This window comes from Chamaea fasciata, unplaced genomic scaffold (genome assembly GCF_029207755.1).
Source record: "Chamaea fasciata isolate MVZ Bird 193981 ecotype frontalis unplaced genomic scaffold, bChaFas1.0.hap1 SCAF_1, whole genome shotgun sequence".
In the NCBI taxonomy this organism is placed as follows: domain Eukaryota; kingdom Metazoa; phylum Chordata; class Aves; order Passeriformes; family Sylviidae; genus Chamaea; species Chamaea fasciata.
In genome coordinates, this window is record NW_027094086.1 from 147,405,780 (window position 1) to 147,433,668 (window position 27,889).

The 27,889-nt window shown below is 42.0% G+C and overlaps 2 protein-coding genes across 2 annotated transcripts; both read right to left on the reverse strand.

The window, feature by feature from the left end:
• Positions 1-1,422: 1,422 nt before the first annotated feature.
• Positions 1,423-15,447, reverse strand: NUB1 (negative regulator of ubiquitin like proteins 1). The gene is made up of 15 exons (XM_066201251.1): positions 15,300-15,447; positions 13,001-13,138; positions 12,753-12,914; positions 11,523-11,581; positions 10,914-10,984; positions 10,006-10,188; positions 8,384-8,472; positions 6,886-6,992; positions 5,834-6,020; positions 5,380-5,487; positions 5,067-5,219; positions 4,046-4,192; positions 3,662-3,757; positions 2,719-2,911; positions 1,423-2,094 (listed from the first exon to the last, which is right to left on the reverse strand). Exons 2-15 carry the CDS (start codon positions 13,115-13,117, stop codon positions 1,931-1,933), a joined length of 1,836 nt encoding a protein of 611 aa, XP_066057348.1. The 5' UTR covers positions 13,118-13,138; positions 15,300-15,447; the 3' UTR covers positions 1,423-1,930.
• A 3,286-nt stretch (positions 15,448-18,733) lies between these two features.
• On the reverse strand, positions 18,734-24,635 carry CUNH9orf152 (chromosome unknown C9orf152 homolog). The gene is made up of 2 exons (XM_066195728.1): positions 24,238-24,635; positions 18,734-19,543 (listed from the first exon to the last, which is right to left on the reverse strand). Exons 1-2 carry the CDS (start codon positions 24,464-24,466, stop codon positions 18,972-18,974), a joined length of 801 nt encoding a protein of 266 aa, XP_066051825.1. The 5' UTR covers positions 24,467-24,635; the 3' UTR covers positions 18,734-18,971.
• Between the last annotated feature and the right edge of the window lie 3,254 nt (positions 24,636-27,889).

Genomic DNA, 27,889 nt, shown 5'->3' on the forward strand with positions numbered 1-27,889 from the left:
ACTTCACACGCAGTACCTGAGACACAAGAGCCTATCTGGGCACACAGCAGCTGCGCATGCAGGCAGCAGAGAGAGATCTCAAAAAGTGGAATTAATGAGTCATTACCACTTCTGCCTGTTGCTAAACATATCACAGTGCCTCCAAATGCACGGTCAAAATTAACTTTGAGCTTTCAGCCAATGCCTCCTGCTCGACTGATCACTTACAACTGTGCTGGCAGAGTTACATCATTGATGAATGGCTGCTCTGACAAGCACTGCATGTTATGATGCTAATTTTAAATTCCCCAAGGACAAACCTTCCCTTCTGAAGTTGTTGCTGCCAGTTTGCTTCGAAAGCCACTTCAAAAAGGAGAATTGCTGCATGTGCAGCTCAATGCTGCCTTCAGTGCATGCCCAGGGGCTGGCAGCCAATGCCAGGAGGCTTGGGAAGAGAGCAGTAAATTTGTGTTTCCACCTCCTTCTTGTTAAAACGACATCCATGACTTGTATGTTTTCAGTTCCAAATTCTTTTCTCTGTTCTGTTTCTGCTCATTTTGTCCAGGGGTTCCTCAGTGCTGGCCTGTAAAGAAACACGATATAATGGGTGCTGGGGCTGAATTTCCCTCAGAAGCTCATATTGCTGGCTTTGGAAATCCTTCAGCTTTCAGGGTAGAGATACAAAGCCATTCAATTTTTACAGCACTTGCCTTGATAGAGAAGAATGAAATACAAATAATTCCTTCACAGTATAATCACTGCCTGCTTTTTGCTGTGTTTGGCTGAGGGAGTCAGCACAAACCCCAGTCCTCTGCAGCAGCCCGCTCAGTCCCCGCGCCAGAGCTGAGCAGTCACTCCGCAGGCCAAGGCCCTGCTCCCTGCGGCGCACAACAGTTCACGCCCTCGTTTCGCGGCCGTTAAGTGCCGGCTGAGGAGACACTGTCACCACACGCAGGGTTGATGTTCTGCCTCAAGTGGAGAGCGCGGCCGCTTCCCTGCTCCCACCGGCTCCAGACGGGGCCCGGGCTCCCTCTACCGAGAGCGTGGAGTCATGGAAAACGAGTAAACCACGTCCAAGCAAAGCTGCCGGGCAGAGGAATGTCTGTTCCCGGCGCAGAGGAGCGCTTACACGGCAGGGAACGGGAGGTTATAAAACCACAGAAGCCCCCAAACGCTTCTTCAGAACGCTGGAGCTGCACAGAACTACTGAGACAGCGCCTGAACCAAGCTCTGTTCAACAGCTAATTGCAGAAAATCCTGTAATCCCCTGGAAATCCATCAACCTTAAGCCACACACCTGCAGAGGTTAAACAGAGCTGCTTGGGGAAAGTGGCTATTTAGTTATAAAAGGAAATTGCAGAACAACACTCCCCCAGTGCCAGGGCAGGGCCCTGGCCGGTAGCTCCCACTTTTTTAACAAAGCACAGAGGTCTCTCAGGGAAGGCAGAAGCAGCACAGAGTAACCTTTATTGCCTGTGTAACACCTGCAGGAAGGGACAAGCAGAACACGGTATAAACCCATGCACAACAGATACATTAATGTCTCTTAGAAATCTTTCAGAAGAAAAGCTGGAAAGCTGATATACCTCTACAGCCTCACGAGCTAAGGTTTCTCAGTTACAAACTCATGTTCTTCTTTTAAAGCTGGTACTTTAAAATGGTATAGAAATGCTTCTTTACTAAGTGAGCAAACTTGTTTCACAATAAAAATATAGTTTAGTTCTATTAAATTTTCTTCTGAAAATAAATGTTTCTATTTTTCTATGACAATAAATTACAATGTATCACAAATGTAGGCTTTAAGCAGTTACAAATAAGCAGGAATTAAGTATTCCAACTGTAGTTTAACAGAATTCAAGGCCCTTAGTAAGAGATAAGCTGAAGGTGCATTTATAATCCAAACTCAATTTGACAAGGTAAATACATATAACTGAAGAAGATTTAATGGGATTTAGTGCTGCGGTACTTGTATATAGGATAAGTATTCATGAATTATCTGTTGTTCTTCCTCGAGTGTTAAATCCAGATAATCCTCTTCATGTTCAGGAATATCCTCTAGGATTTCATTGACTGCATCAGTCTCCATGTCTTCATCTGTTGGTGAACTGGAGGAACCTTCCAATAAAAAGCAGCAGCAGTGAATTCACCACTGAAAGAAGTTGGTGCTCTCCCTGTTTCACCAGCGTGGCTGCTCTGCCAGCCCCTCTCTGCACAACCACCTCTAACAACTACTCTGCAAAGGACAGGGCAGGATGGCCATTTTTCCTTATTGTTTAAACATGGTGTAAGAAAGCCTTTAATTATACAGCGGGGATCACTACAGCTCTGACAAATAACAAGAGGAAAAATACGTGCAAGTTTCTTCTTTGTTAAGTGGAAAGTTACTGGTTATGGTTCTATCCTGTAATGGACACGATGAAGGAGTATGGAGGCAGGTCAGCCACCTGCAGAGCACAGATCTGCAATAAACTCTTCAGCCCTGTCCAGGACACCCTGAGTGTCACCTTTTTTCCTGGGCTGCACCTGCCTGCAGCTGGTACTTGTCTCCTCTCATCCCTTTGTGTCTGTCACTGCAGGGAACAACAGCTGCCTTCCCGTAACTGTGTTCCCAATAAAAACACCCTGGGGCATTACTGGAGCCCGGTGCCACCATTTCAGCAGAAATTGCTTAACTATTTCCTACTAAAGCCAGAACAGCCTTGCCTCCTCTTCCTGCCCGGCTGGATGCAACATTCTCACCTGCAGACTCCGTGAGCAGGTCCTTGGAAGAAGTGGATTCCTCTGATGGGCTGGACCCCTCTGAGGACAGCAGCAGGGACGGAGGGAGAACTCCCCCATAATGAGCAAGGGTTTGGGAAGCCACGTGGATGTTCCCTTTAAAGACCTTTAAAGCTTGCTCTGCCGACTCACGGCTGAAACCCATGTACGTCAGCTGCAGGAGGGGGAAAAAGGAATAATACAGAAAATCTGGGGAAATCCAAGCTCATCTCACACCAGGGTCTGACAGGAATCTGACTCTGCATCTGACAGTCATCCTCTCACACAGAGAAAAGCTCTGCATGCCAGGAATTCCAGGACACTGACTCTGGTTTACTGGAACAGTTAACAACAGGGCAGTGACCTATTAAAGGCACGAGGATGTTGAGCAGGATCAAGAGCCTCTTGTCTAGTACCAGACCAATTATTTTTCTGCTTTCAAAAGGAAACTTCAAAGCACTCCAGTGTATCAGGGGGGTGCATGTGCTGTTTACTTTTCCTAGGCAATAAAGTTTTTTTGCCTGACATCAATTACACAGCCACTCTAACTACTGACAAGCTTGTCAGACAGGCTGTCATGAGAAACACACATTCCAACTCTTTCCCTTGTGTACTGCAGAGTTTGGAGACTTGAATAAATTTCTCATGTGCTGTCTTTTCTGGGATAGAGCATTACAGTGCACACACTTTCCCTCCACATCCATGCATGGCAGGTTGGTGCAATGGGCAGGAAGTACACAAAAATCACATTAGCCCCAGTGACTTCACCATGAAGAGTGGATGCCAGACCCTGGAGTGTAACAGCCTGCATGACATGGGTTAAAGAATATTTGTACAGTTTTACTTAAGGAAAATCTGCTGTCTTTGCAAGCACAACTCAGAAACAAGACAACCAGCACACAAGAAAGCAAGTGGTCGAGCTTACTTGCGCAATACTTTCTTGGGAAACCTGAAACTGGTCCATGGCTACAGAATCATCATCATCATCTTCCAAGAGTAACTCAGGATTGTCAAGAATAAACTGCAAGAAAACAGAGAGAGATCAGAATAGAGTAACAGAGCTACAACAGTCCTCAACACAGATATGAATGCAGCCCAATGGCTGATACAAGCAAACATCAGCCAGCTTAAGTGATATCTGATTTATTGGGTCAGGAAGTGCAAGTTCAATCATTACACTTCAGGAAGGGTAGCTATGACCTAAGAAATGTGAACTACAGAAAATAAGAATCTGCTAAACAATAACAACAAAAAAAACCCCAACCAGATTTATTTTGTACAACACTACTTCTAGAGAAAAATCACTTACCTTAAAGGCTAGGTCCAGGTTTCCTTGTGTCTTTTGAAGAGCTACCTGAGCAGCTCTCTCTGAGTAGCCCATACTTTTCAGGGTATTGATGTCTTCCAGCCGCCGCCGCCTTTTTGCCCTCTCCTCCCTCCTGATCTGTGCCTTTTCCTGCAAGAGCACAGACACTGCAAAGCTCACGGTGCATGGGAATGCTTTAACACACAGCCTGTGCATGTAGGGTTTCTTGGATTTTTTTGCTTCAAGTTTGAATCTCTTGAGGAAAAGGCTTTTTTTTTTTTTTTTTTTTTTTGTAAATACAGACTGTGCTGCCAGACACTCGTTCCTAAATAAAGCTGCATTTCCATGAGCCAGCCCTGTCGCCACACTTCCGCTCTGCAGATCGGATCTGGTGCCATCACAGCTATTCCAGGCCCTGTGTGGTAAGTGACAAACCCGTTTGGCAGATGGGCCCACAGACAAGACTTGCCAAGGACAGACAGTCAGAACTGGGCAGGGAGCCAGGGAGTTCTGTTCAGTCTTCCCTCAGCCAGTTGGCTTTTCTGTCCACACTTCACTGTCTGAAGTCTGGAAGTGCCTCCTCAGCTTACCAAGCGTCACTTCAGATCTGGACAGCACTGTCTTCACTCACTCTAGCACAAAAAAATCTTTTTACCCTCCTGGATCTTCCAAGTACAAAGCCACAATAGGGGACAGCCAAGCCTAGGAGTGAGAGCTTGGTCCTGCTGGTTTATTCCCATACGGTTCACTGCTGAGTAGCAAACACTGATGCAAAGCCTTCCCATGTGCCTCTGTAGTACAACCACAGGTCTTTGGCACCCTCGTCCCATCTGTTTTGAGACAGAGCTTCCCTTGTTAGCGCATTAAGTTCTGGGTTCAAACTTGTGCCAACACGTCCAGCTGTCAGCTACCCCAACAGTGCTGGAGCGGGATAATCCAAGTCCTTAACTCAGCACCACACTGCTCTGGCCACACAACACACATCTCACGGTGACCCATGACTGAATGCTTTCCCTGCCCTTACCTCTCTCCTGTTGGTGATGAGATTGGCAGCATGCTCCACATTCCCGTGGCATGCTCGCAGGGCAAGGCGAGCTTCCTGTTCCGAGAATCCCAGGAGTGACAGGCGATCCACTTTATCAGGGTCTATGGACAGCTCTCCATACAAAGAAGATGCCTGGATAGGGGAAGAACAAAATGACACCACTTGTACTGTTAGAATACAAACAAAAAAAGCCTCCCCGTTTCTCTGAGTAAGCAAAGAATAGGCACAAGATGGAACCCAAACTGAGGGGCTGGAGTGAAGGACTCCAGAGTTTTACCTAAAGGTGTCTCACCTTCTGAATGTACTCTGCAGCCTCCTTTTCTCTGCCACTGTGGTAGTGCGAAATCCCTTGAAGGAGGTAAAGCCGTAGAAATAAAACCTTCTCACGACCATAGCTTCCCTAGGAGTTGTTTAAAGAAGGAGGGGGTAGATAGAAGCATGAGGTAGAAAATCAGTTCATTATCAACAGGACACTCTACACATTTAGAGGAGACACAGTCAGGGCTTTGTGACACTCAGTGTGCGGATAAAGCACCACACCTAAACCCCTGCTAATGCCTGTGCACATAAACACAGGTTTGCCATGACCTTTTAGCCAGGCCCAATGTTTTCCCTGTGCTGACAGAACCAGATGACAGGCTAATGATACAGAGGAAAACTTTAAGCTTCTAAAAGCCGGCCTTGCAACACTTGAACAGTAAGATGTAGAAAAAAATCCCACCCCAATTAAGCCAAACCCAGCATACTTTGATGTCAATAAGTCTTTCGTGGTTCTCCCCATAGCACCTCTGGAAGCATCTCTGTGCTGTGGACAGCTTTTTCTCTGCATCATCCAGGCAGTCCAGCTGCTCCAGACGGAAGTAGCACCACACTATATCCAGCTGCAGCACTGCATAATTATCAACCGTGTTCAGCAGCTCCGTGCTACACTCACTGGAAAATAAAACAACTAATTTTTGGTTTTGTTTCTGGGAGAGGGTTGTTTATTTTGCCCTCCTCACCACTTTTTAACATTCATAAAACAACATCAGAAGTGCGCACACTCATGTTGGAGAAAGCACACCCTTTGAGGCAGCAGACTGACGCCAGGGGAAGGGGAATCAAATGCTGATCTCCCATTCCGTTCACTGACACACAGGACTGATACCAGTGCTACATCTTAAAGCTTATTACAGTAACAAAATGAGCTGTGGCTACTGTTTAATATGGCATCTCTAAAAGCATAATGGAATTAAACCCAGTATAATCTTTGGGAGAACTGAGAAACTGTCTCTGCACACAAACATGCTGAGTACCGCGCCAGTCTCCTTGCAAACCCACACAGATGAGAAACAGACAGGGACAGTATTACTTTTGGGACCTCAAAAGAGCAATTTAGGGCTCTGACAGCTGATAGGAAACTAATTTACTTGCAGAAGCCCTGGTATGGTTACTGACCTCAGCTATCTGCTCCACCTTTTACAAGAAATTATTACTTCACAGGAGCAACTGCAAATGAATATCCGTAACTGTCTCTCAAGCTAATGCAATTTATAACCTGGTACATGAATATTGACAGTTTCTGTTTATGTTGTTATGAAAGATTAACTTGCCCAGTGGCAGTATCTGTTTCAGCTGTTCTACATGAAGCCACCTGTCACTGCAAGTCAGAGCTTTATCTGCTGTTTCCCATCTGCAAGAGGGGGTGTGAAGCAACCTCAGGCAAAACTGGCCCTGATTTATATGCACAGGTAGAGGTTGTGCTGTTCCTCTATGGGCTGACAGTAAAGACAGGCACAAGGACTCAAAATGTTCTTACCAGAAGTGCTTATCAGCATCCAACAAATATGGCAGTGCTATTTCATATTCTTTCTTCTTCATTAATGCTCTGCCCTTCTCATGGTAACCCATTGCCAGCACAAGAGCCTAGAGAAACACATTGAGACTTTTGACTGCACCTCCCCAAATCAAAGAGCTAAAAGGAAAGATCCAAGTAACCCATCAGAGTCCTTGCTCTTCCTAGAAAAATATGATTGTATCAGTTCTGAAAGGCCAGTGCTATTTCACACTGCTTCACACTTTTCTCCCATCTGATAATGTCAGATATTGTCTAGTTAGAAGCAGTGGATGCTACTGGCATATGAAATGCTGCACCAAGCTTACTTTATGTATGCAACCCCAGAGAGATTTTCAGTGGTGAGTGATACAAAGCTCAGCATCTTTCTGGGTGCTGCACTTCCTAAAACCACCAAACTTGTTTTGCTTTGCTATCAATTATCTTGCAAAACCTAAAAATTCACCTCCTGAAAAACCTCAGAACTGAAAATTAAATTTTGAATGTGTCAGGGAAACTCCACCAGTATAACAAATGAAAATGTAATAATAGTTCTGGACAGAAACAACCTGCAATATTTCCTCTGATCCTTGATCAATATTGATGAAATCTCATTCACTTGAACACTGGAAGATTTAACTCTTCAGGTGAATCATTACATTCAGCACTTCATCAGAACAGCATGCACTGTGAGAGTGCAGTGTCATCCCCATCCCAGAGACTCCAGGTGATGCACAAATCACAGCAGGCTTCAGGCGAGGCTGCAGCAGCAGTTGGAACACACTGGCTAGTTTCTTCACATTTTTGTTACTGCATTTGTATTCCAAGTATTTGTAAAATTTTGTAAAAAATTTTATTTATCTTCAGAAAATTCAGTAATCCTGAAAGGAAGCACCTATCACTATTCTTCTGCTTCAGTGGCCAACATCAGGTGTGTCACTCCTCCTGTCACTCAACACTTGCATGCCACCAAAGGTATTTTCAGTTGACAATGTGGAGCTTTCTTGAATGATGAGCAAATTTAAGTTTGAAAGGGGACACAGTGAAAAAGATCTAAAAACTGTTTAAATAGAGTCAAATTTAAGAGAGACTCATCAAGTTTCCAAATGGAAATAAGGCCTAAGAACCAAGTTACTTTCACGCCTTTCTAGGACACCCAAAATTCATAACAGACACTAAGATCAAGAAAATTAAAGCCTGCCTTAAACCCCCAAGTAAGATGTGGACCACACAGGGGTCAGTGCCAGATTAGACCTGCAGTGAGATCAGGAATCAGAGGTTGTCTCCAGATGACAGAAATATTCTCCACTGTAGAGTTCTATTTCAATTGTATTTCAAAATTATTTGTATTAAACAAACATCTAGCGGGCCCAGGATCACATCCCCAGAAAGTCTGGCTGTAGTTCAATCCCGTATTTTAAATGTTTCACAGATTAAGCTTTAAAGAGCCATCTTAGTGGCAATATAAGATGCTTTCACCTACTTTTTTAGCTTGAGGAGGAATCTCAATTGACCTTCCAGTTTGATTAGCTATATCTAGGTATGGGACAGAGTCTGGATCCAAGTACTCCTCTGAAAGATATAAAAAAGTTTAAAATTTAAACGCCACCTTCAACAGAGCAACTCTGCTGCCATAACATTATTTTAGTAAGTATGCTGTTAAAGAAAACAGCAAACAACAACAACAAAAAAATCAGAATTACATATAAAGGCTGCACGTGTGTTTTTCTGGACATACCAACCAACAGTGGCTCTGGCCAGGTAAACATGAGGAACTTCTGGAAAGGTGACTGTGGAAAAGGCCTTGTGCATACAGAAATTTAGACACAATATTAGAAGTTCCATGAATTATAAAGAAGTGTTTTTTTTTTTTTTTGCAGAAGACAAAACACCTACATTTTACACAACACAGCATTTGAAATGATTTATCAACTAAAGCACAGAATATTTGAAAAATACAACTGAGCACAGCTGATAAAGCTGGAAAAAAAATACAGCTCATTATTTTCCTTCCCCACATCTTTAATGGTTGCTATCAAACTATCCATTTTATTTTCACTTCCATTCGATTTACAATGAAAAGATAATTTTCCTGCAGACAAAAGACAGTTAAGGAAGAGTTTGTTGAGATTAAAAGTTTCTGCCTGTGGTTTCACTCAGGGGAAACAAAAGAATTGTTAAACCCTTAGTACACTTCTCACAGAACCCTCAGCCTGGGAGCCCATTACAGACTCTGCTCTTTACTCTGGCATTGGCTGTAACTGACAGTGGCAAAAACCATAAAGAGACCAAACTCAGGATACAAAATGTGGGATCTAAACCACCCCTTAAGTCCAAAAAAGCAAACACTTTTGTCATGTATTCAAAACCTGATATTGTGGAAAGAAACCAGAAGTCACCAGCTTTGAAGCTTTGTTTGGGTGTTTCTGCATTTGGCAGGAATTTGTTACGTGCTCAGCTTCACAGCTCCTTGCTTGTGGATTTGTGAAACAATGGAATAGAGAAGTGATTTAAACTCACCATCAAGCACTGCAGTTCACAAACACAACCTCATTTTGAAGAATTATTACTGTTAAATTAACTAGATCCCTTTAACTTAATCCAGAGTTGCCAGGAATCAACATCCAAGGGTATGAGAACACCACAGCCATGCTGCAGATGACAGTGACAAATGAGCTGCTCTGCACAATGAAACCATGGTTACACACAGCCATAGCTAAACTACAAAAAAAAAAAGTGTTTAATGACTTAAAACACATTATGCCACTGTGCTTTTGTCTACAATAAATCTAAAGCTTCTCACAAGTCATCAGTCCCTTAACTGCCAAGTGCCAATTAAACAAGTGATTCATATTACATCCTTCTCGAAGTGCCAAAGTTTTTTTGTAGCATTCTAGTTGTGTAAAAAGGGTGGGGGAAAAAAAAAAGTTTTAGCCAACTTAAAATCCAGTTTTCATGTAGGCAGAAACCTAGGAAAGTGTGAATTGTAATTCAGCCATGGTATAGGCACTCTTCCCCGTTGAAAGGCCCTCTGAGAATGTAATTTTTTATGAACAAAATTTAATGAACACTCATCTCCCCCCCCAATCCAAGAAGCCCACCTACCTCTCTCTGCTAGAATTTCCAAACCCTTCCTAGTTCTTTGCATCTTGTCATTTATTTCTTTTTCTTTCTTACACTGAAGCTCTTCCTCCTGAACTTTTCTTTTGGTTTCCTCATCACTCTGTTCCAGCTGAAGCACCATCACTTTCGCATTGTGTGTGACACCCTGGTCTTCAAGGGTTTTACCTGCAAAATAGAGTGTGATTATTACCATTCAACAACTGGAACTACTGAAATTGCAAAATTTGAGAACTCAGGCAAAGCCCCTAAAAATTACTGATTCAGTCAGCAAAACTCAGAATCAGACTAGCATCTTAAAATGCTTTTGAAGTGACTTTCCCGGTATGTTTCTTTCCTTGTTTTTTCCAAACATTCAAAAAATACCTTTATTTCTATTTCAGTTTATTGATCTTCAGGCAAATAACGGCAATAAGAACATATCCAGGATCATACTCCACAAGACTACAGGAATTGTGAACTGAATCCCAGTTCCTTCAGTCAGTTCAGTGGTTCTAATTCTGATATATTCCAGGGCCATCAGCAAAGAAAAAGCTGTATCATCACTTCCCACACGTCTGACACGTTGAGCATGGGCAAAGCATTACAAAAAGTCTTTGAAAGTGCTATTATACAGAAAATTTAGAGTCTCTTCTAAATGTGCATTTTCAGTGTCTCAAGACTAGAAAAGGGGATTTTCTACATTCATTACAGTATTCCTTTAATTGATCTAATTCTATTTAAGAATTTGGATTATTATAATTTAACATATTTCCTGTAAAGCAGAACTTGACAAATATAACAGCTCTTTTTTGGAAATTTCTGATATTTAATAGAGTTGAAGACAATTTTTCTTTTGAGAATCAGAAAACGAGGAAATTATCGTAAAAGTATCTTTAACTAGAAATACATACCCAGATCAAGCTGCTTCTTATTTATGATTATTTTGACAGCATTTTCTTGCAATGCATATTCCTGTGCTATCCTGTGAAATAAATAATTTCATCCATGAACATAAATTTGTAAGGTTATACAATATTGTTGTTACAACAGCAATAGAACCTAAAAACTACTGCTTATAAATGACTTAAAATTTTTGCTACAAAAGGCTGCTAGAAGTAAACTAACATCATCAGAGAGCTTTGTGTACTGTACAGAGAAAACCTGGGATACAAAAAGAGGAAAAGCATGACAGACAAGAATCTGATTTTTTTAGGCTTAAAAACACAAAAGAAAGAGAAGGTAATGTTCACTGTTCAGAGGATCTGCCTGGTTACAGATGTGGAACACTGGTACTTGCTGGGGACATACACAGAACTATCTTTTTCCTGTTTTCCATCTGTTAAACCACAGCTGTTCCCACAAAGAACTGCCCTACAGGGACACTGGACATCCTGTTCAGAGAACACATGCTAAGAAAAAGCTTAAATCAAACAAAAAAGTGGGTTTGTTTGCATTTTTTTAAAATGCTCTGTGACAGGGTGGTGTCTCATGAGAGAAGCACAAAGGGTGATTGCACTTACTGGGATCTGAGCTCTTTGCCTGTGATGAACAGACTGGTTTCCAGAGGGATTTTCCTGCTCTGTAGAAATTATATGGGGTGGGGAAAAGAAAAAAAGGAAGGAAAAGCGTGATATCAAGATACTTTGGACATTTTCTCAATTAACTTCCTACAGTAACATTTCTTTTCAAAATAACAATCATATTTAGAGGATTATGGCTTGACATACATAGTAGTAATTTCCACTTCTGCACTTGCCATACTGCTAGAAATAACCATTATAACAGCAGAATATTCAGAATTAAATAAATCTAAATTCAGAACCAAACAATTTCAATTATTTTAATTATGCACCTCCAATCTTAACTGTGATTTGCAATTATGCCACTCACCTGTGACTGGCTAAGTTATGATTAATTCCTTTTAGTGTCTCTGGTCCCAGATTAGATAAACTGAAATTTTAAATTAATTCATTCCTCTATTTGCCCAGCAGCACTACAAAGCAGAATTATGAAACTATTTGGTTGTTTTAACTGCATGGCGATCACTTAAAATTCTCTACCCTTTAGCTCAGGCAATTATTTTTCACTACAGGAGTATTTTATGTACGAAAATAGAAGTTGAAACCCGACTTCAAAAGGACAAAACTTAATTCAGTTCTCGGTTGGAGAAGCTTTTAGGAGCCTGTTTTGGAAGGCTGAGCTTTGGAATGGGCTGCCCAGGGAGGTGGTGGAATCTCCATCCCTGGAAGTGCTCAAGAAACAATTGCAAGACTCTGTAATTCTATGAATCTATGAAGGGAAAAGGTGAGTGCCATCACAACAGAAAATCCTGCTTCTCATTCCCAAGTTCAAGTGACATTAATATGCTGAATCAACTTCAGGTATTCTACAGCTGAAAAAATACATCTGTTCTTTATTGCTAATACAAGCAGTTACATCAGAAGGAATCAAATTGAAATAGACACTTAAATCTAATTTACTTTTCTTAACTGAAAGATTATTTGCCATTTAATCCTAAAGGGAAAAATTACTCATGTCTTCAGTATTGTATTCCTTTGCCATGATATTCCCATATACCTGGGAAACTAAAATATGTAATTCCCACCTCCCCACTTTTTATCTACCTGACACAGATCACACACACAAAACACCTGAAAAAGCTGTAGTGAAAATATCTGCACAGACACAGATCTAGCACTCAAACCTCAAAGTAAAGCTCCTCATGCAGGCTTTTCTGCAGTGTTACTCACTTTTCTACGGGGCAGATATATGTCAAGTCTTGCAATCCCAGTCACTTTAAAATTCTCATTTCCTGTCCCACGCTCAATCGCTTTACACCGTATCTCTTCGAGCATATTCTCTGTCTCATTCTCATTGATATTCAGCTTGGATGAATATTTTTGTACGAGCTCCTGAGAAAATGAGAAGAAAAACTGGGAAAATGCACCAGCACTATCACATGGAAGATGTGTGACATCAATTCAGAGAAAATATTTACCTTCATCTCTTCGCCAGCTTCTTTTTTTTCATTTGTATATGGTGGTTTCCATAGCTGAATTTTGTCCTCTCTCAAGCAGCTTGTCAGTTTTGCTATCAAATACTTTTTTTGTGCCATTTTTTAAAAACAAAAGCACAGCTGGAAGGAAAAAGAGAGAAAAATAAACAATCCTTTAATACAGCTTTCCTATAGTAAGATATTCTGCTTTTAAAGAAGTCTAAGTGACATTTTAGAATCTTGCAATGAATGATGAGTATCAAGTGCATTCCATGAATTTTGGTGGGGAGGGGAAACTGAGGCCAAACTATGAGAAAAAATGGGGGAAAAAAATATTGCAAAGAGGGTGAAATTTGGACTGGAGTAGGGATAACTTACAAGGGCCCTGCCGTTTCAAGACAAACTAAACCTCTTCCTATCCCCTTACGTGAACTGGGATTGCAGAAAGCATCAATACATCAAAATTGACAATTCAGTTGTTCTGCCCTGCTCTGGATGCAGCTGCTCAATCCACCACTTCTGATTCCGCTCAGACAAAGCAGGAAGCTCTGAGTCAATCAGCATGTCCCTGGGAAAAAAAAACCCAAACACCCCAAAAACCTGGGAAGCCACACAGAGGGCAAGGAAAGGAGGGTGCAGAGGTCTCAACAGAAAAAAAACAAACTTTAGATGCATAACAAAGCATGGGACAGTTGTGGCTCTTGGACACCGGGAATCATATGGAAAACGTCTTTTAAATTTTACAGAAAAGCATTTAAAATGTTGGCACACACGCACTAAGGTGGCCATGAAATTCAATTAACCAGTTTCACTTTTCTTTCAGAGTGGTTTCCATCTTCCATTCTTGTTTACTGGCACACAGCTGTCAGGAGAAAAGGGAAGAATTCCCCCAGTTCCAAAAACTGCTCCTGGCTCAGAAAAACACTGTTTGAGGAGGAGGGGGGGGAAGGTAGGCAAATATGCGATAGGTGGTAAGTTTACTGGTCAGCCTTGCCTCAAGCCCAACTTCATTAAGCAACAAAGAATTCCCTGGAAGCGGCATGGACAACAGTCTCCTCTAAACAGGAGTCAGAGAGATGAACTGGGCCGGTAGATAATAACCCTTCCAGTGGGATTGCTGTAATTTGTCCAGTGTCTGACAAAACTAGCAGAGACAAACAGACATTCTTTTTCCTGCTGGGATGCTGCTGCTATTATTTTAGAGTCAAGGCAAACAATGGCATTTACAAAGCTAAAAGTGACAAAAACACTCAAATTTCAAAACGTTGCACTGTAGCTATTAATGCAGCTTTCCCCCTATCCCAAAACACACCAGGGAATTCTCAAGAACAGCCCTTAACCATGATTTTCCCACTTTCCCAATTTATGGCCATAATTCTATTTAACACCTACAAAAAAAATTACTCATGGTTTTGGGTCACCCAGATAAAATTTAAAATTGCAATCTATGCTTAAGACTAAGAATTTTAAATACAGGCGACATTTATAAATTGGTCATTCATCTGTTTATCAATATTATAGCCTGGTAAGTTTGTGATTTCAAATAAAGCGATCAAAACAGGAAACAACACTGTAGTCTCCAATTAAACTTATTCTTACAAACTCTCTACTTAAAAAATAAACTTTCGCTTTCACAAACACAAAACCTGTGATTTTATATGCAACATTTCTAACGCTTACAATAAATTCCATCACTAAATTGCACTAGAATCCATAGGCAAAACATTTCTGACTTTTCCATCAGCCATGAAACGCCACAAGCGCTTCTGGTGCAATTTCACTTTCGGTATGAGTTGAAAGGGACTTTCTCAAAACTCATTTGAGTAAACAACGGGGGTATTTCCCCAGAAACACTCTGAATGCAAGACTCAGCTTTAGTAAATAAAATGTCATCCTCTAAGGCCAGTTTGCCTCCTACGTGAAATAAAACCAGCGGAGAAGTAAGATGCGTGACGTAAGATGCAGCAACCAGGTTCAAAAGGCAAACTGCCGATGGAAGGAACAGGGGATTGTCAGAATGGTTCGGCCACAAAGCAGGGCATATCAATTTTCCCTAAAAAAGAGGCAAACACAGCCCTGACAGATCTCTCCGGCTGAAGGAAGGGAAGCACCGAAGCAGCGTCGTGAGCAAACCCACAGGGACGGCATCCCCATCCCTACGGGCCCGGGGTTCCCGGGCATCCTCATCCCTCCCCAGTGGGATCCACATCCAAGCGCCTCCCGTGCCCGGGCAGCGCCGGTAGCGCCCGTCCCCCGCTGTCACCGCGGCGGTGTCAGCACGGCCCCGGCCTCGGGCACCCACCTGCGCCCCGCGGGCTCGGCACAGCCGCCGCCGGGGGAAGCTCGGGGACAGACGCAGCTGCTCCCGGCGCTGTTTCCCGGCAGGGAGGCGAGGGCCGCGGTCCCTGAGGGAGAGGATCGGGAGCGGCTCCTACGGCAGCCCGGAAGGCCCAGGGACACGGGTGTGACGTGCGCGAAGCCGCGCCCCGCCCGCCATGGCCGCGCCCTGCCCTCGCTCTGAGGCGTGTCCGCTGCCGGACGCGCCGTCTCTCAGAATTCGTTTCGGTCGCGCTGCTCTGTGGCGTGTGGTGTCTGCATGCTTTCCGGCCTAGTGAAAAGGAAAGGAATCACACAGTCACGGCGTCAGTTAGGCTGGAAAAGAGCTCTGAGGTCTTCGAGTCTGACATACGATGGAACGCCACCATGTCAACCAGACCATGGCACTGAGTGATGTGTCCCTTCATCCTGGGACATTTCCAGGGATGGTGACTCCGCCACCTCCCTGGGCTGCCTGTTCCAGTGTCTAATCTTCCGTGAAGAGGTTCCTCCAAATATCCAACCAAAGCTCCCCTGGCACAGCTTAAAGCCATGTCCTCTTGTCCTGTGGAGATTTACCCCGTCGATGTGTTTAAGTACCTAAAGAGGGATGCTAAGGGCATGGAGCAAGCTCTTCTTGGTGGTGCCCAGCAACAGGACAAGAGCCAACGGGCAGAAACTGATGCACAGGAAATTCCATCTAAACACAAGGAAAAATTCTTCCCTGAGCAGTGACCAAGTCCAGAACAGATTGCCCAGGGAGGCTGTGGAGTCTCCCTCACTGGAGATATTCCAGAACCGTCTGGACACAAGCCTGTGCCATGTGCTCTGGGATAGCCCTGCTTGAGCAGGGAGGTGGGACCAGATGACCACTGTGGCCCCTTCCAACCTGACCCATTCTGTGGTTCTGTGAGACATGACCCATGAAACAGCAACTCACAAGTTCTAAGTGACGTCCAGATGTTAGAAAAGTAAATTAATTGTTGGTAGAATTGCCATGTTAAGGTTTAGGGCTCGACACGTTTCAATGATCTCAGACCTTGGGGAAGGTTAACAAAGCTTGGGAAGAAGGAGCTACTACTGATTGTGAACACAAAGAATGCAGAATTTACAGGCCACAAGGACATTTGGCATAACTCCCAAGATAAGGAAGAAACAAATAAAACCAACTCAATAACTGTGCTGAAATCAGCTCCAACTGGGTAAAAGGTAATTCTGGCAGGGACACATCGCAAATACTGACCCAAAAAACCCACAGACTCCAAAGATGAGAAAGTGCTGATTAGCATAAGAAGCGAGAGAATCATTAACCAGTAGAAGATAGAATACTAATTAAGGAAAGAACTATCTAACTTGTAGCAGATGAACAATAATGGCTAAATGGCTAAAATGTATAAATATTAAAAAATTTTGATAGTGGGTGTGCTTGATTTGAGGAAGACCACCAGCACCCAGGCTTGTACAACTCCAAAATAAATAATGTCTCTATAATGTGTAATTATTGACTTGTTGCACACCAGTTAATGAATCCAGTTCTGTGACAACAGCAGGAGCTTCTGGCTCCAGAGTCTGCAGCCACCTCTTACCTGCTATCTCTGTGTGTGTGAGGCAGAAGTGTGCAGGTTGGGGGTTTTTTCCTGTATTTTTTGAAGGCAGCAGTGTTGCGGGTAAGATTTAGCGGAGTTTTTATTTCCCCATCAGTGTGGTGGGCAGGGTCTTGCCTGGTTGTGGGGCTGTCAGAAGTTAACCTGAGTTCAGGGACTGAGCTGGAAGAATACATGAGGGGTGTGGAAAACCTGGTGCTAAACACCACCTCAGGCTGACTGTGGCTCAGTGTGACTTTTAGACCCCAAAATGTCCTGGAATGGGAGCAGGGTGCAAAGCTTTAGGGATTTGGTTGTACAACATGGGCTGCTCCGTACTGTGTTTTGTATTTGAGGTTCTCAGGGGGTTGGGGCTTGCTCCTGGAATGTTTTTGGTCCCTGTAAAAGATGTAAGCTTTTATTTTAATAGGTAACACCTGTTACAAGTAACTCATGTGGGCTAATTCTTTCATGTGACCAACAGCACGCCGTCCCAGCAGCAAAGGGATTTCACTCTATTTTTCTCTATTTTACTTATGTGTGACTGGAATAATTGCTCAGCAATAATCAGCGGTGTGATTTATTATAGAGTGGACGGACCTGCAGGACTGTCCTAATGTTTTCCTTGCAAAGTCAGGAAACTACCATGAGGGTCCCGTTTCCAGCTTTGGAGGTGGGAACCTCAGAGGGGTCATGGGCTTGTGAACAAGACACTGAACTAGATTTTCAGGATTCCATGTTCTCCCATGTGCAGAAATCAGTCAGGCTTGCCTACTGATAAACTCACAGTAAACTTGCTTTATGGCAGTCTTGAATGCAGTGCTGAAACTTGGCTACTTCTGTGGTACCAGTGATGAAAGCTTCTGCCCATGGTGGCCAAACATGAAGAAGTTAACAGGAAAGGTTTTGCAGATCAGGTGCCCTTCAGAAGTGAGACTTTCTAGTATTTGAAGTTTTAGGCTTTTTTCTAATTTTTCTGTTTCATTTTCACTACAGCTGCTTTAGGAAAAAACCCGTAATTTTCTCTTGAAATGTTAGTATAGCAACTTTTCTCATTACTCCACTAACAAGTGAAAATAACTCTTTCATAATGTCCTTGAAAATTAAATTGAAGGATTCTCCAAAGCAAAAATGCCTTTTCTAAATTAGTTCCAGTCAGTGCAAAGCACAGTAATATGGTAGAGAAGCCTGAGGAAAGAACAAAGTGTTTGTATGAAAGACTTTACAAAGGAGTTAGTTACTTAGGCCATGCATAAACCTGCACTGACTTTAAAACCAAGGTTTTCAAGGTCCATGTTTAATTAAGATAACTAAATCAATCAAAGGACAATGAAGGTTTTAAAGTATTTCCTTCCAGGTAATTTCTTGTTTCATGTAGACTAGTTGTTATCTAGTATTTTTCCCTGTTATACCTCTTAAGTATATTTCTGCTTTATCTTTTTTTTTTTTTTTTTCCTTCCTAATCATTCTTTAAATACGGAACTCCTGTGAAGAAAAAAACCCATTTACTATGATGTCCCATGGCTACCCATTATGAAATGGGGAAAATTTCCTATCTCCAATTTTTGTGAAACCTACATTTGAAAAAGAGACCTGTATGAACACTTGCAGGCAGAAGTGGGTGATACAGTGCTCCTGTTTGTGTCATTGAAAAGTACCTGCTAGGAAGGGTCTCCTCCCTCTGAAGATCTTGCAGAAGGGGAGAACTCATCTTTCTAATTCTCTTTCTAATGAAACACTGGGAATAGATGGGAACCAAAAATATATTATCATGAAATTTATGAATCAGAGAGGAATTATATTTACTAAGTCTCAGTACAACAACAGAAATGAGCAGAGGTTTTATTAATTGGTTTAAAAAATACATCAGAAATTATCTTGAATATCTTGAAAGTGAATGATGAAATCATATGTTAAAAATTATAAGGATATTAAAGATTAAATAGTCAGAATCTTCCATGGCTAATAAAAGTAGTAGACCCTCAGCAGGTTGATCTGTGTAACTAGAAAGACTATTTTGCTATTTTAAGTTTTAGTCAAGTTTCTGACTAATTTTTAGGTATTACTGAATATCTTCACTGTGAGACATATAAACCAAGCCTCCTTGCTGCTTCAGAAATTCTGGGCCCTTTCCTATTCGGGAAAGGGTAAAAGTTCAGTTTGTTGCAGGCTGGCATGCATTTTGTAGCAGAAATCTGCTGATGAGCCCAAAGTGCTGCAGTGGGTGATTTCAGAGGAGAGTTTTGGCAGGAGCTGGAAATGTTGCAGCTGTTCTCTTTGCTGAGACTGTTCAACACGCTTGAGCTTCCCAGTTGCCTGAGCTCAGACAGTTCACTTGTTCCTGCTGGTTCCTTGGTTTCCAGCGTGCAGTTTCCCTTTGAAATCAGTCTCTGGTTGTCAAAACCCCATGGTGTGCCGTTGCAGTGGGAGAGATCCCAGGAATCTCCTTGTCCAGGGGCCTGCCCCAGGCGGTGAGCTCCCAGGTGGACACGCCATAGCAAGTTGTCTTCTGAGTTGCCACCGTAGATTGTCTCCAGCGTGACCTTTCTGACAGGGACGTCTCCTCTAAATGACTTTGATCTTTTAACTTTCTTATTAATTAGAACAGGGTTGACCATTGATTCTGGCAGACCAGATTCCTGTCCACCTGCGGGAGAAATATATTTGTGCACGTTACTATGGTGGCAAAAAAGCAAGGGTGTGGTTTCTGCAGCATAAACTCATCTGAAAAGCTTTAACATGAGTTTTAGCTGTGCTCTTTCTTTCAGTGGCTGAGAGCAGTGCAAGTTCTTTTGATGTCAGGTTAATGAGTAGACCTTCTTGTGCTTGTTTTTGCGGTTCTGAGGGCATAAATTATATCCTAATTTTAGTCAAATGAAAATGGAAATTTATCAAGACAATATTGATCTAACTGGTACTCTACGACTCATTAACAGCACAGATTGAGAATCGACTTTCAGTAATTAATTGCTTGTAAGCAAAAGTTCTTAAGGTGAGTAGGGACTTGCTCAGGGTATTGGCAAGTGCTGTAATTTGAAAGACAAAAATGTTCTGTTTGATAACTCTTTGAAGTTTGTATTCACAGCCTAACAATATTGTGACTATTTCGAGATGAAACAAGTTGTGAATGTCTTATTTTTCTTAATGAGGCATCATTAACATTATAGGCTTGCATTTTAATATTTTACCGCAATTTTACTATTCCAGTCAGTATAAATTGTGTAAATAGCTTATCACACTAGTGTTGCTTGAATGAAAACTTAAAGGAATCTACTTCCTCTGTGAAAGGTATAGAGTAGCTGTAACAGTTGGAGAGATTCTGGTCTCCCTTTTTTCTATTCTTCTACCCCTATAGCTTGATTTCTAAAGCACTAGGAAAGTTACTGTTAAAAATCTTTAAGATATTAGGGACAGAAATGCTAATGCTACTTTAATTACATGTAGCAGTCATTAAATTGCTGTACATGACTGGTTTTCTGTGTCTTGAACAGAAACTGAGCTATTACACTAAAGCTTAGCTGTTGACGCTAATGAACTATATTTTGGTTGGTATAAATATAATTTAAAGTAGGGGTTGTGCAGAATGCTGGCCTTATTTGCAGGGTTGACTTATAGTGACTGTGTCTGTTGCAGTAAAAGTTGTGAAACACATTAAAGGGAGAAAAGTAGACATAGAAGAGTGCTGATTATATTTTGAGTGTCTCTGGGCAACTGTTTTAAAAGGATTGTAACCCTGAATTTCAAATGAAGCTAGTCTGAGCAGGATGCTGCCTTCACAAATATCCAACAGCACAACCTCTGCTTTATAGCTGCCTTTTGTGTCATCTTTATGAATAAATATTAGGAGATGTCAGACCCAGCTGATTTACTGGCAGTAAATGAACCTGTACGACAGGGATTTTGCGAAGCAAGGGCTTTCACTGCTGCCTTTGGCTCCCACTGCCAAAACAACAACCCCAGCATAATATCACAGAACTTTTTCTGCTCCTTGGCCTCGAAGGGTTGATCTGATAAGAGCTGTTTTGCAGAATGGCTAGGAGGGAGAAACATGTCAGGCCACACTGGCTCTCGTGCCGTGTTACTGGGAGAAAGGAGACTGAGGCACGTGCAGAGCTTTGAGATACAGGTGTATTTGTGCATCCGTCTGTACAGTGAGGTGTGTTAACAGAATTTCTTAGGGTGACACCACTGAGGGAGATAAGAACACACAGTTCTCTATCATGCAACAGTGAGAACCAAAGTTATGACTGGACCTCATCCAAGAAATAAAGCTGAGCTTGGCTGGCTACAAAAAGGTCCACGTGCAAATCAGAGCCCCGTGTGTTCTGCAGAATGGCACAGTGTAGCACCAAGCTCTGAAAAGCGGGGCTTGTTCTCTGTGTGTGAGAGAAAAAACAAAAGAGAATGGGACTGAGAGACTGAGGTGAAGCACCTTTGCATGTTCTTGTGGTGTTAACTGTGATCTTAGCTGAACTGACATTGATAGGCAACATCAGAACATCTAGAACCTTATGAACTGGTCATCAGAATAATTATGATCTGTCTTGAGCTGATCAGAAAGTTCAGAGTGACAAATCTAGTCCAATTTTAATGGTGTGCACTGGTTTTGAGTTCAAGGTTGATTTGATTCCTTGCTTGGCTACAGGTGCAGCACACAAAGTTGAGCAATGACCTTGGATAGAAATGTGATAGTCCTGAACCACTGGGTGTTGAATTAACACACCTCCAGCACTGTCCAAACTCCTCAAGAAAGCTGCAATTACACAGACCTTTCTTTTTGTTTTTCTGTCTTGTTTTTTTTTTCTCCATGTAAATTGTGTAGTATAGTCTTGTTGCAGAGTTGTTTACCATCCAGCCATATGCTGTCATCACAAATAGATACTTTTAAGGTTCCAGAGTGGTAAAAGTTATTCTTATCTCAAGTTAGCTTGGGAAATACTTGGAAGAGGTTTCTGCACTCCGAGCTCCAGTATTTATTCTGTTGTGACTGCATGTGCTGAATACTCCCACTTAATTCCTAAAGTAAATACTGTTTTTCAGCTTCTTAGCCAATAAGTAATGAATACACTGCTGTATTATCCCCTAACTGGTGCCTTTCAAATCTTGTCATGGTCTTTGTTTTCAAATAATCAGGAGTGGGCAGAAGCACGAATGTGACTTTGTGTATTGGGGAAGAAACAGAACAAAGTTGTTTTCAGGTGACTTCTAGGTTACTAACTTCTCTGTCAAAAAAATAGGGAAGTTAGAGGGTTTTAAGTTCTGTTTAAAGGTCCACGATTTCACGAGTCCTGCAGACAGGAAGTGACAAACAAAGCTAAAAGTCCTCCAGAAAACTTGGAATTACTGTTCCAACAGTGGTGCAACAAACCTAGTGCTCAAAACCCCTGTGGTTACATGGAGGGACAGCTGCACTGCCAGGCAAGAATGAAGCAAGGTTTAACTGGTATGAACAAAGACTTTTGGCAGGGACTTCTAGGGCCATGAGGGACCGAAGGTGTTCTCCTTCCATGAGGGTTTGTGTGCCTGGCCTTTGAGGTTTGTGTGTACGTGTGGGTTGGTGGTGGTGCTGTTTTCACCCCTTTCCCAGCACAGCCATAATTTTACCCTCTAGGTAGGGAAGCAGTTTGCTGTCAGTACAAATCACTGATACATACATGGAGTGCCTTTTGGAATTACCTGGAATTTCGGGGTAGTGTAGGGCAGTCCTGATACGGCAATGTTCATTTCTACTCCACATACTCCTGAAAACTGGTGCATGTAACAGGTGCAGAGTGCTGAGCCATGTAATAGGTTTTCCCAACTTCTGCAGGAATGTGTAAGATAAACTTTTAGGACCCTGAGAAGCCAGCTTAACAAAAAATGCCCAAATTCTGACTTCTTCTAACAGTGACATGAGTTCTTTCCACACAGGTTTTTTGAAGATAGAAGTTCAGTGCAGCAGGTTATGTGGTTTTGTGAATGTTTTGGGGAATGTGCATATCTAAAAAAATATTTGTATGTGGATTTTTAGCCCTACTACATTTTAAACTCCCCAGAAACTGTGCAGTTCTACCTACATATTTTAATCTTCAAATGGCCTTGCAAAAAAATCTGCTCTGATTACATTAATTATATCTGAAATTTCATTTGAATTAATCTGAATAAAGGCTTCTGCTCCCTTTCTTTAACTAGCATATTTTTGCTTTAACTGATTAGGTGGGCTGTTTTGTCTTCAAGTTAGCTGCTTTTTGATACCTGATAAAATAAGCTTGTATATTTATTTTTTTTTCCTTCCTGACAGAGATTTTAATTCTTTTAATAGGAAAATTTCAAAACATTTGGATAAAAGAATATTTAAGAAGCAAATCTGTTTTGTAATTCACTTTTACATGTTTTTTTCTGATTGATTTGATCATGAAGTCTGACACAGCCAAAGGCTAGCACTGCTGAAAAACGTCGAGGAAAATGTAAAGAATGAAATAAACTAACTTCTACACTTGTTGAGCTAAGTACTAATATTTACTCATTAATATGAGAGGTGAATGAAACATGGGTTTTATATTAAAATAAATTCAAAAGACAACTTCATTAGTTGTCTTAGTATTCTCAATATCACTTTAACTTGGAAAGCTAATGTATCAGTGCAGTATTGTCAGCAGTAGTCTAACTAGAAATTTTTTAAAAATTGCAAGTTTCTTAAATAAAATCTGTTTGGCATGGCAGGTAGATGGGTGACACATGTTCTTACTTGATTTTCTATATATGCACTTTCCAAACAATATGCCCTGAAAATACTTTCAAAACAGGACCTTTTGTTCAAAGCTTGTATCTTAGTTACCCACTATGACTTTTAATTAAAGTTATTTTTTAACAAAACCCCAGCTTGTGCTTGTTACTTGGTATTTGCTGGTGCTTCCTGTAGTCTTTCTTTACAGATAGAGAAGGGAAAAAGAGAAAGATGACCCAGTATTTCTGGTTCTGATGGAAGCATTCAAGAGAGGAGAAATATTACAGAAAACGTTGCACAAATACACTATTCATCGACATGAAGAACATGTTACTGTAAGGGTTGCTATTTATGTTTAGAACTTTATTTTACTGATATAAAACCTGTAAAACCTTACCTCAAATAGGTTCATCTGTTTCAAATACATAATAATAGTTCACTGACATGAAGCTTCTTGCTATAAATATAAAACCACCTTTCAGCAAAACGAATAAAACCCCAAAATGACAGAAAAGGAATTTTCTTGTACCTCTCTTGAAGCTGAACACAAAAAGAACAAACTAGCTGTTATTAAAGATTTAAAGAAATAATCTTTACATCACATATGCATTTCTTTTCTACAAATATAAGCGTACCTGTTTTATATATAATAATGTGTGGCTGCAGTTTTTGCTTCTGTTTTATATGGTCATACTGCTCCTCAAGTACGCTTACATCCATCTTGGTGAGCTTCTTATCACCATCTGAAACCTGTGGCTCTGAGCTATGAGTCACTGAAAAAATACCAGTCACGTATTTGTAAGCCTTTACCATCTGTTCCAACAAGGAAGAAAAAGTCAAGCAGAAGCAGGACATTTCCTTCATTGTGCTGGTGAAAAAAACAAGTCAAGTTCAAAGCATCTGAAGTCTTCCTAGATGAAGGAGTAACTTTTTTCCAAGTACAGTGACTTGTGTCAGGAGTTGCCTGGTCTGCTCTGAAGCTGTGGATGTCACTCAGGTTGTTTTCATGCTGAGTGCCCAGAGCTCCTGCATACAAGAGTTCGCAATCAGGACTGCAGAGCTGGATTTAACGTTTACTCAAGGTTGTGAGCATATGAACCTTTGCCAAAGAAAACAGTGAAGGACAAACTCTCGTTAAACACAGCCAAGTGCAGAAAAGGCTGGGTAATACTGGTATATGTAGCAATGCTAATTCTTAAAGGCATGCTGTTGTGGAGGCATCCCCAGGCCAGGATTTCCAGGGAAATATTTTTCTTTTTTTCCTGTGTATTTTGTGTTTTCCCCACTCTCTCTTCCTTAATTTTCAGTTCCATTCTTGCTGATGCTTCTTGGGGCAGTGGGGTGGGAGGGGAGGATGTATTAAGCTTTTATACTGTTGTGGTCATTGTTGCATTTCAAATAATTAATTAAAAGTATTCAGGCCTAGGTGCAGAGTCAGAAAAAAATGGGCCAACAACACTTGGAATTGGGAGGCTGGAGAAAGGAACACCTTGCTCTGACTCATTCAGGACTTGTGCTGTTCTATGAAATGAAATAATCTACAGGAATAATAATTTTTTTAACAAGAGCTGGGCGAACTCTTAAAATGCATGGTAAGCTAAATTTTAAAACTTAATGAACTTTTAACAGTATAATCTCATTATGAGGCAAAAAATTTGAAAAACATGTAGCTTTTGATCAAATCAGGTAAAGTATAAAGCTTTGCCTGGGCTGTTTACTGCAAGTTTTTGTCCCTGAAATAGGTCCATCAAGGGTTCAAGGCAGTAGTATGTGGGGGGGAAAAAAAAAAAAAAAAAAAAAAGGCAGTTAAGCTGTAGTTTTAGTACAATTGTGCATCTGCTCATTTTCATGCAGTGACACATTTTTGGTAAGAGTTTAAAAGGACTATCTCAAAACTTTTGAGTAAACACTCAGGGGTATTTCCTAAGATCCACTTTGAATGCAAGACTGGGGTTTTGTAACTAAAATGTCATCCTCTACAGACAATTTACCTTCTGTGTGGCATAAACCAAGTGGAGAAATAAGGCTTGAAAGTTAACTGTTGATGGGAGGGACAGAGAACTGGCAGGATGGCTGGCTAATAAATACAGGCTACTAAAGCAGCATTAATTTTTCCTAAAGACAAGGAGGAAGGGCGCTGGGCACAGCTCTGACACATCCCTCGTCGCTGGGGGAGCGGAGGCACCAAAGCAGCGTCCTGTGCATCCCGCTGAGCCGGGATCGCCCCGCAGCGCCCCCGGGCACCCACCTGCACCCCACGGGATCGGCACATCCTTGGGGGATGCTCGGGGATCCAGCCGGCTGCTCCCTGAGCCCCTTCCCCGGAGTCCTTGAGGCGGAGGGTCCGGAGCGGCCGGGGCGGGGGCTGCGGGCGCAGCAGCAGCGGGTTCCCATGGCACCCGGGCGGCGGGGACACGGCAGCCGGGCGGGCCCTTGTCATGATGGACAACGTGATGTGCGGCCAGAGGGAACAGCAGGAGGTTCCACGATGGTTTTTTCCGGTTTTGCGGGCTTCAAGTCCTGTGATACATTTAGAACAGTGAATCTCCTGTGCTGGAAGTGTAGGCTCAGATGGGTCTGCGCAAACAACTCCAGATGTAGGATCCTCCATCAAGCACAACAGAAGTCACAGAATCACAGAATATCCTCAGTTGTCAGGGACCCACAGGGATCATCATGTCTGAAGTGAATGGTCCATACAGGGATCAAACCCACAACCTTGGTGTTATTAGCACCATGCTCTAACCCACTGAGTTAAAGTCAGTGGAACTGTAGGGAAGATTAAAGGTTTGAAGTTGCCTTGAGTGAAAGAAAATTTCCAAGTTTATCTTGGAAATGGATAACACTGCTATTGCTTTGACAGTAGGCTTTTGTTTATCCATTGGTCTCTTTGCAAGATACTATGTGAGGGGATGTTTTATTTTTCTGGCTGAGAAGAGTTTGTGTCTAGACAGACATAGACCACAACTGTTAGACTGGTAGTGACTTATGAAAACTCGCACAGGCTTGTGGTGCGGTTGAGGCACAAGAGAAATTCACGGAATCATGGAATACTAAGGGTTGAAAGGGACCTTAAAGACCATCTTGTCCCAACTCCTCCTGCCATGGGCTGGGACACTTCCCACTTTACCAAGTTGCTCCGGGAATTGTCCAACCTGGCCTTTAACACTGCCAGGGTTGGGGAATCCACAGCCTCCCCAGGCAACCTATTCCAATATCTCACCACCCTCACGTAAAGAATTTCTTCCTAATGTCCAGCCTAAACTTCCCCTCTTTCAATTTGTACCCATTACTCATTGTCCTGTCAGTACCAATCCTCATGAAGAGTCCCCTTCCAGCTTTCCTTCAGATACTGGAAGGTTGCTGTGAGGTCTCCACACAACCTTCTCTTTCACCAGGCAAGATGTTAAATTCTCTCTAAAAAAATCAGTTGTGCTACTACAGTTACATCTGTGTAGTTGAAATGGTTACATTCCCTCTGTGCACACATGGTAAGAAGAGAAAGATATGTTATTGTTAGATGGTATCAGGGAACTGAGTAATAAATTCCAAGTTTTGTTTCCTAACAAAATACTGGGGTTGGTTGAGAAGCAACAATATGTTATTATAAAATTTATATATAAGAAAAAGATGCCATTTACCAAGACTCATTAAACAACAACAGAAGTGAGCAGAGGTTGTATTCATTGATTTTAAAATTTATTAAGATATTAAAGATGATGTAGTCACAGTCTTCTGTAGCTAATAAAAGTAGTAAACCCTCAGCAGATTGAACCATGTAACTAGGAAGACTATTTTGCTATTTTAAGTTTTAGTCAAGTTTCTGACTAATTTTTAGGTATTACTGAATATCTTCATTGTGAGACATATAAACCAAGCCTCCCTGCAGCTTCAGAAATTCTGGGCCCTTTCCTATTCGGGAAAGGGTAAAAGTTCAGTTTGTTGCAGGCTGGCATGCATTTTGTAGCAGAAATCTGCTGATGAGCCCAAAGTGCTGCAGTGGGTGATTTCAGAGGAGAGTTTTGGCAGGAGCTGGAAATGTTGCAGCTGTTCTCTTTGCTGAGACTGTTCAACATGCTTGAGCTTCACAGTTGCCTGAGCTCAGACAGTTCACTTGTTCCTGCTGGTTCCTTGGGTTGCATCATAAAATGATTGACTGAATCAGGCTGAAATCCTGCAGATCTTGGGAATCCCCTTGGAAGTTCCGTGTCTGCAGGTGACAAGATTCTAGATATGCAGTGCACAGAGTTCTGGGAGGCTCAACAGGCTCACATGTGTAAGTCTGCT

Coding starts and splice junctions, on each gene's coding strand:
- NUB1 (XM_066201251.1), bottom strand. CDS start 13,117: ATGGCACAAAAAAAGTATTTGATAGCAAAACTGACAAGCTGCTTGAGA. Junction 12,915..13,000: donor AAGCTGGCGAAGAGATGAAG/GTAAATATTTTC, acceptor TCATTTTCTCAG/GAGCTCGTACAAAAATATTC. Junction 11,582..12,752: donor TATATCTGCCCCGTAGAAAA/GTGAGTAACACT, acceptor TAATTTCTACAG/AGCAGGAAAATCCCTCTGGA.
- CUNH9orf152 (XM_066195728.1), bottom strand. CDS start 24,466: ATGAAGGAAATGTCCTGCTTCTGCTTGACTTTTTCTTCCTTGTTGGAA. Junction 19,544..24,237: donor CATTATTATATATAAAACAG/GTACGCTTATAT, acceptor TTTCTCCCGCAG/GTGGACAGGAATCTGGTCTG.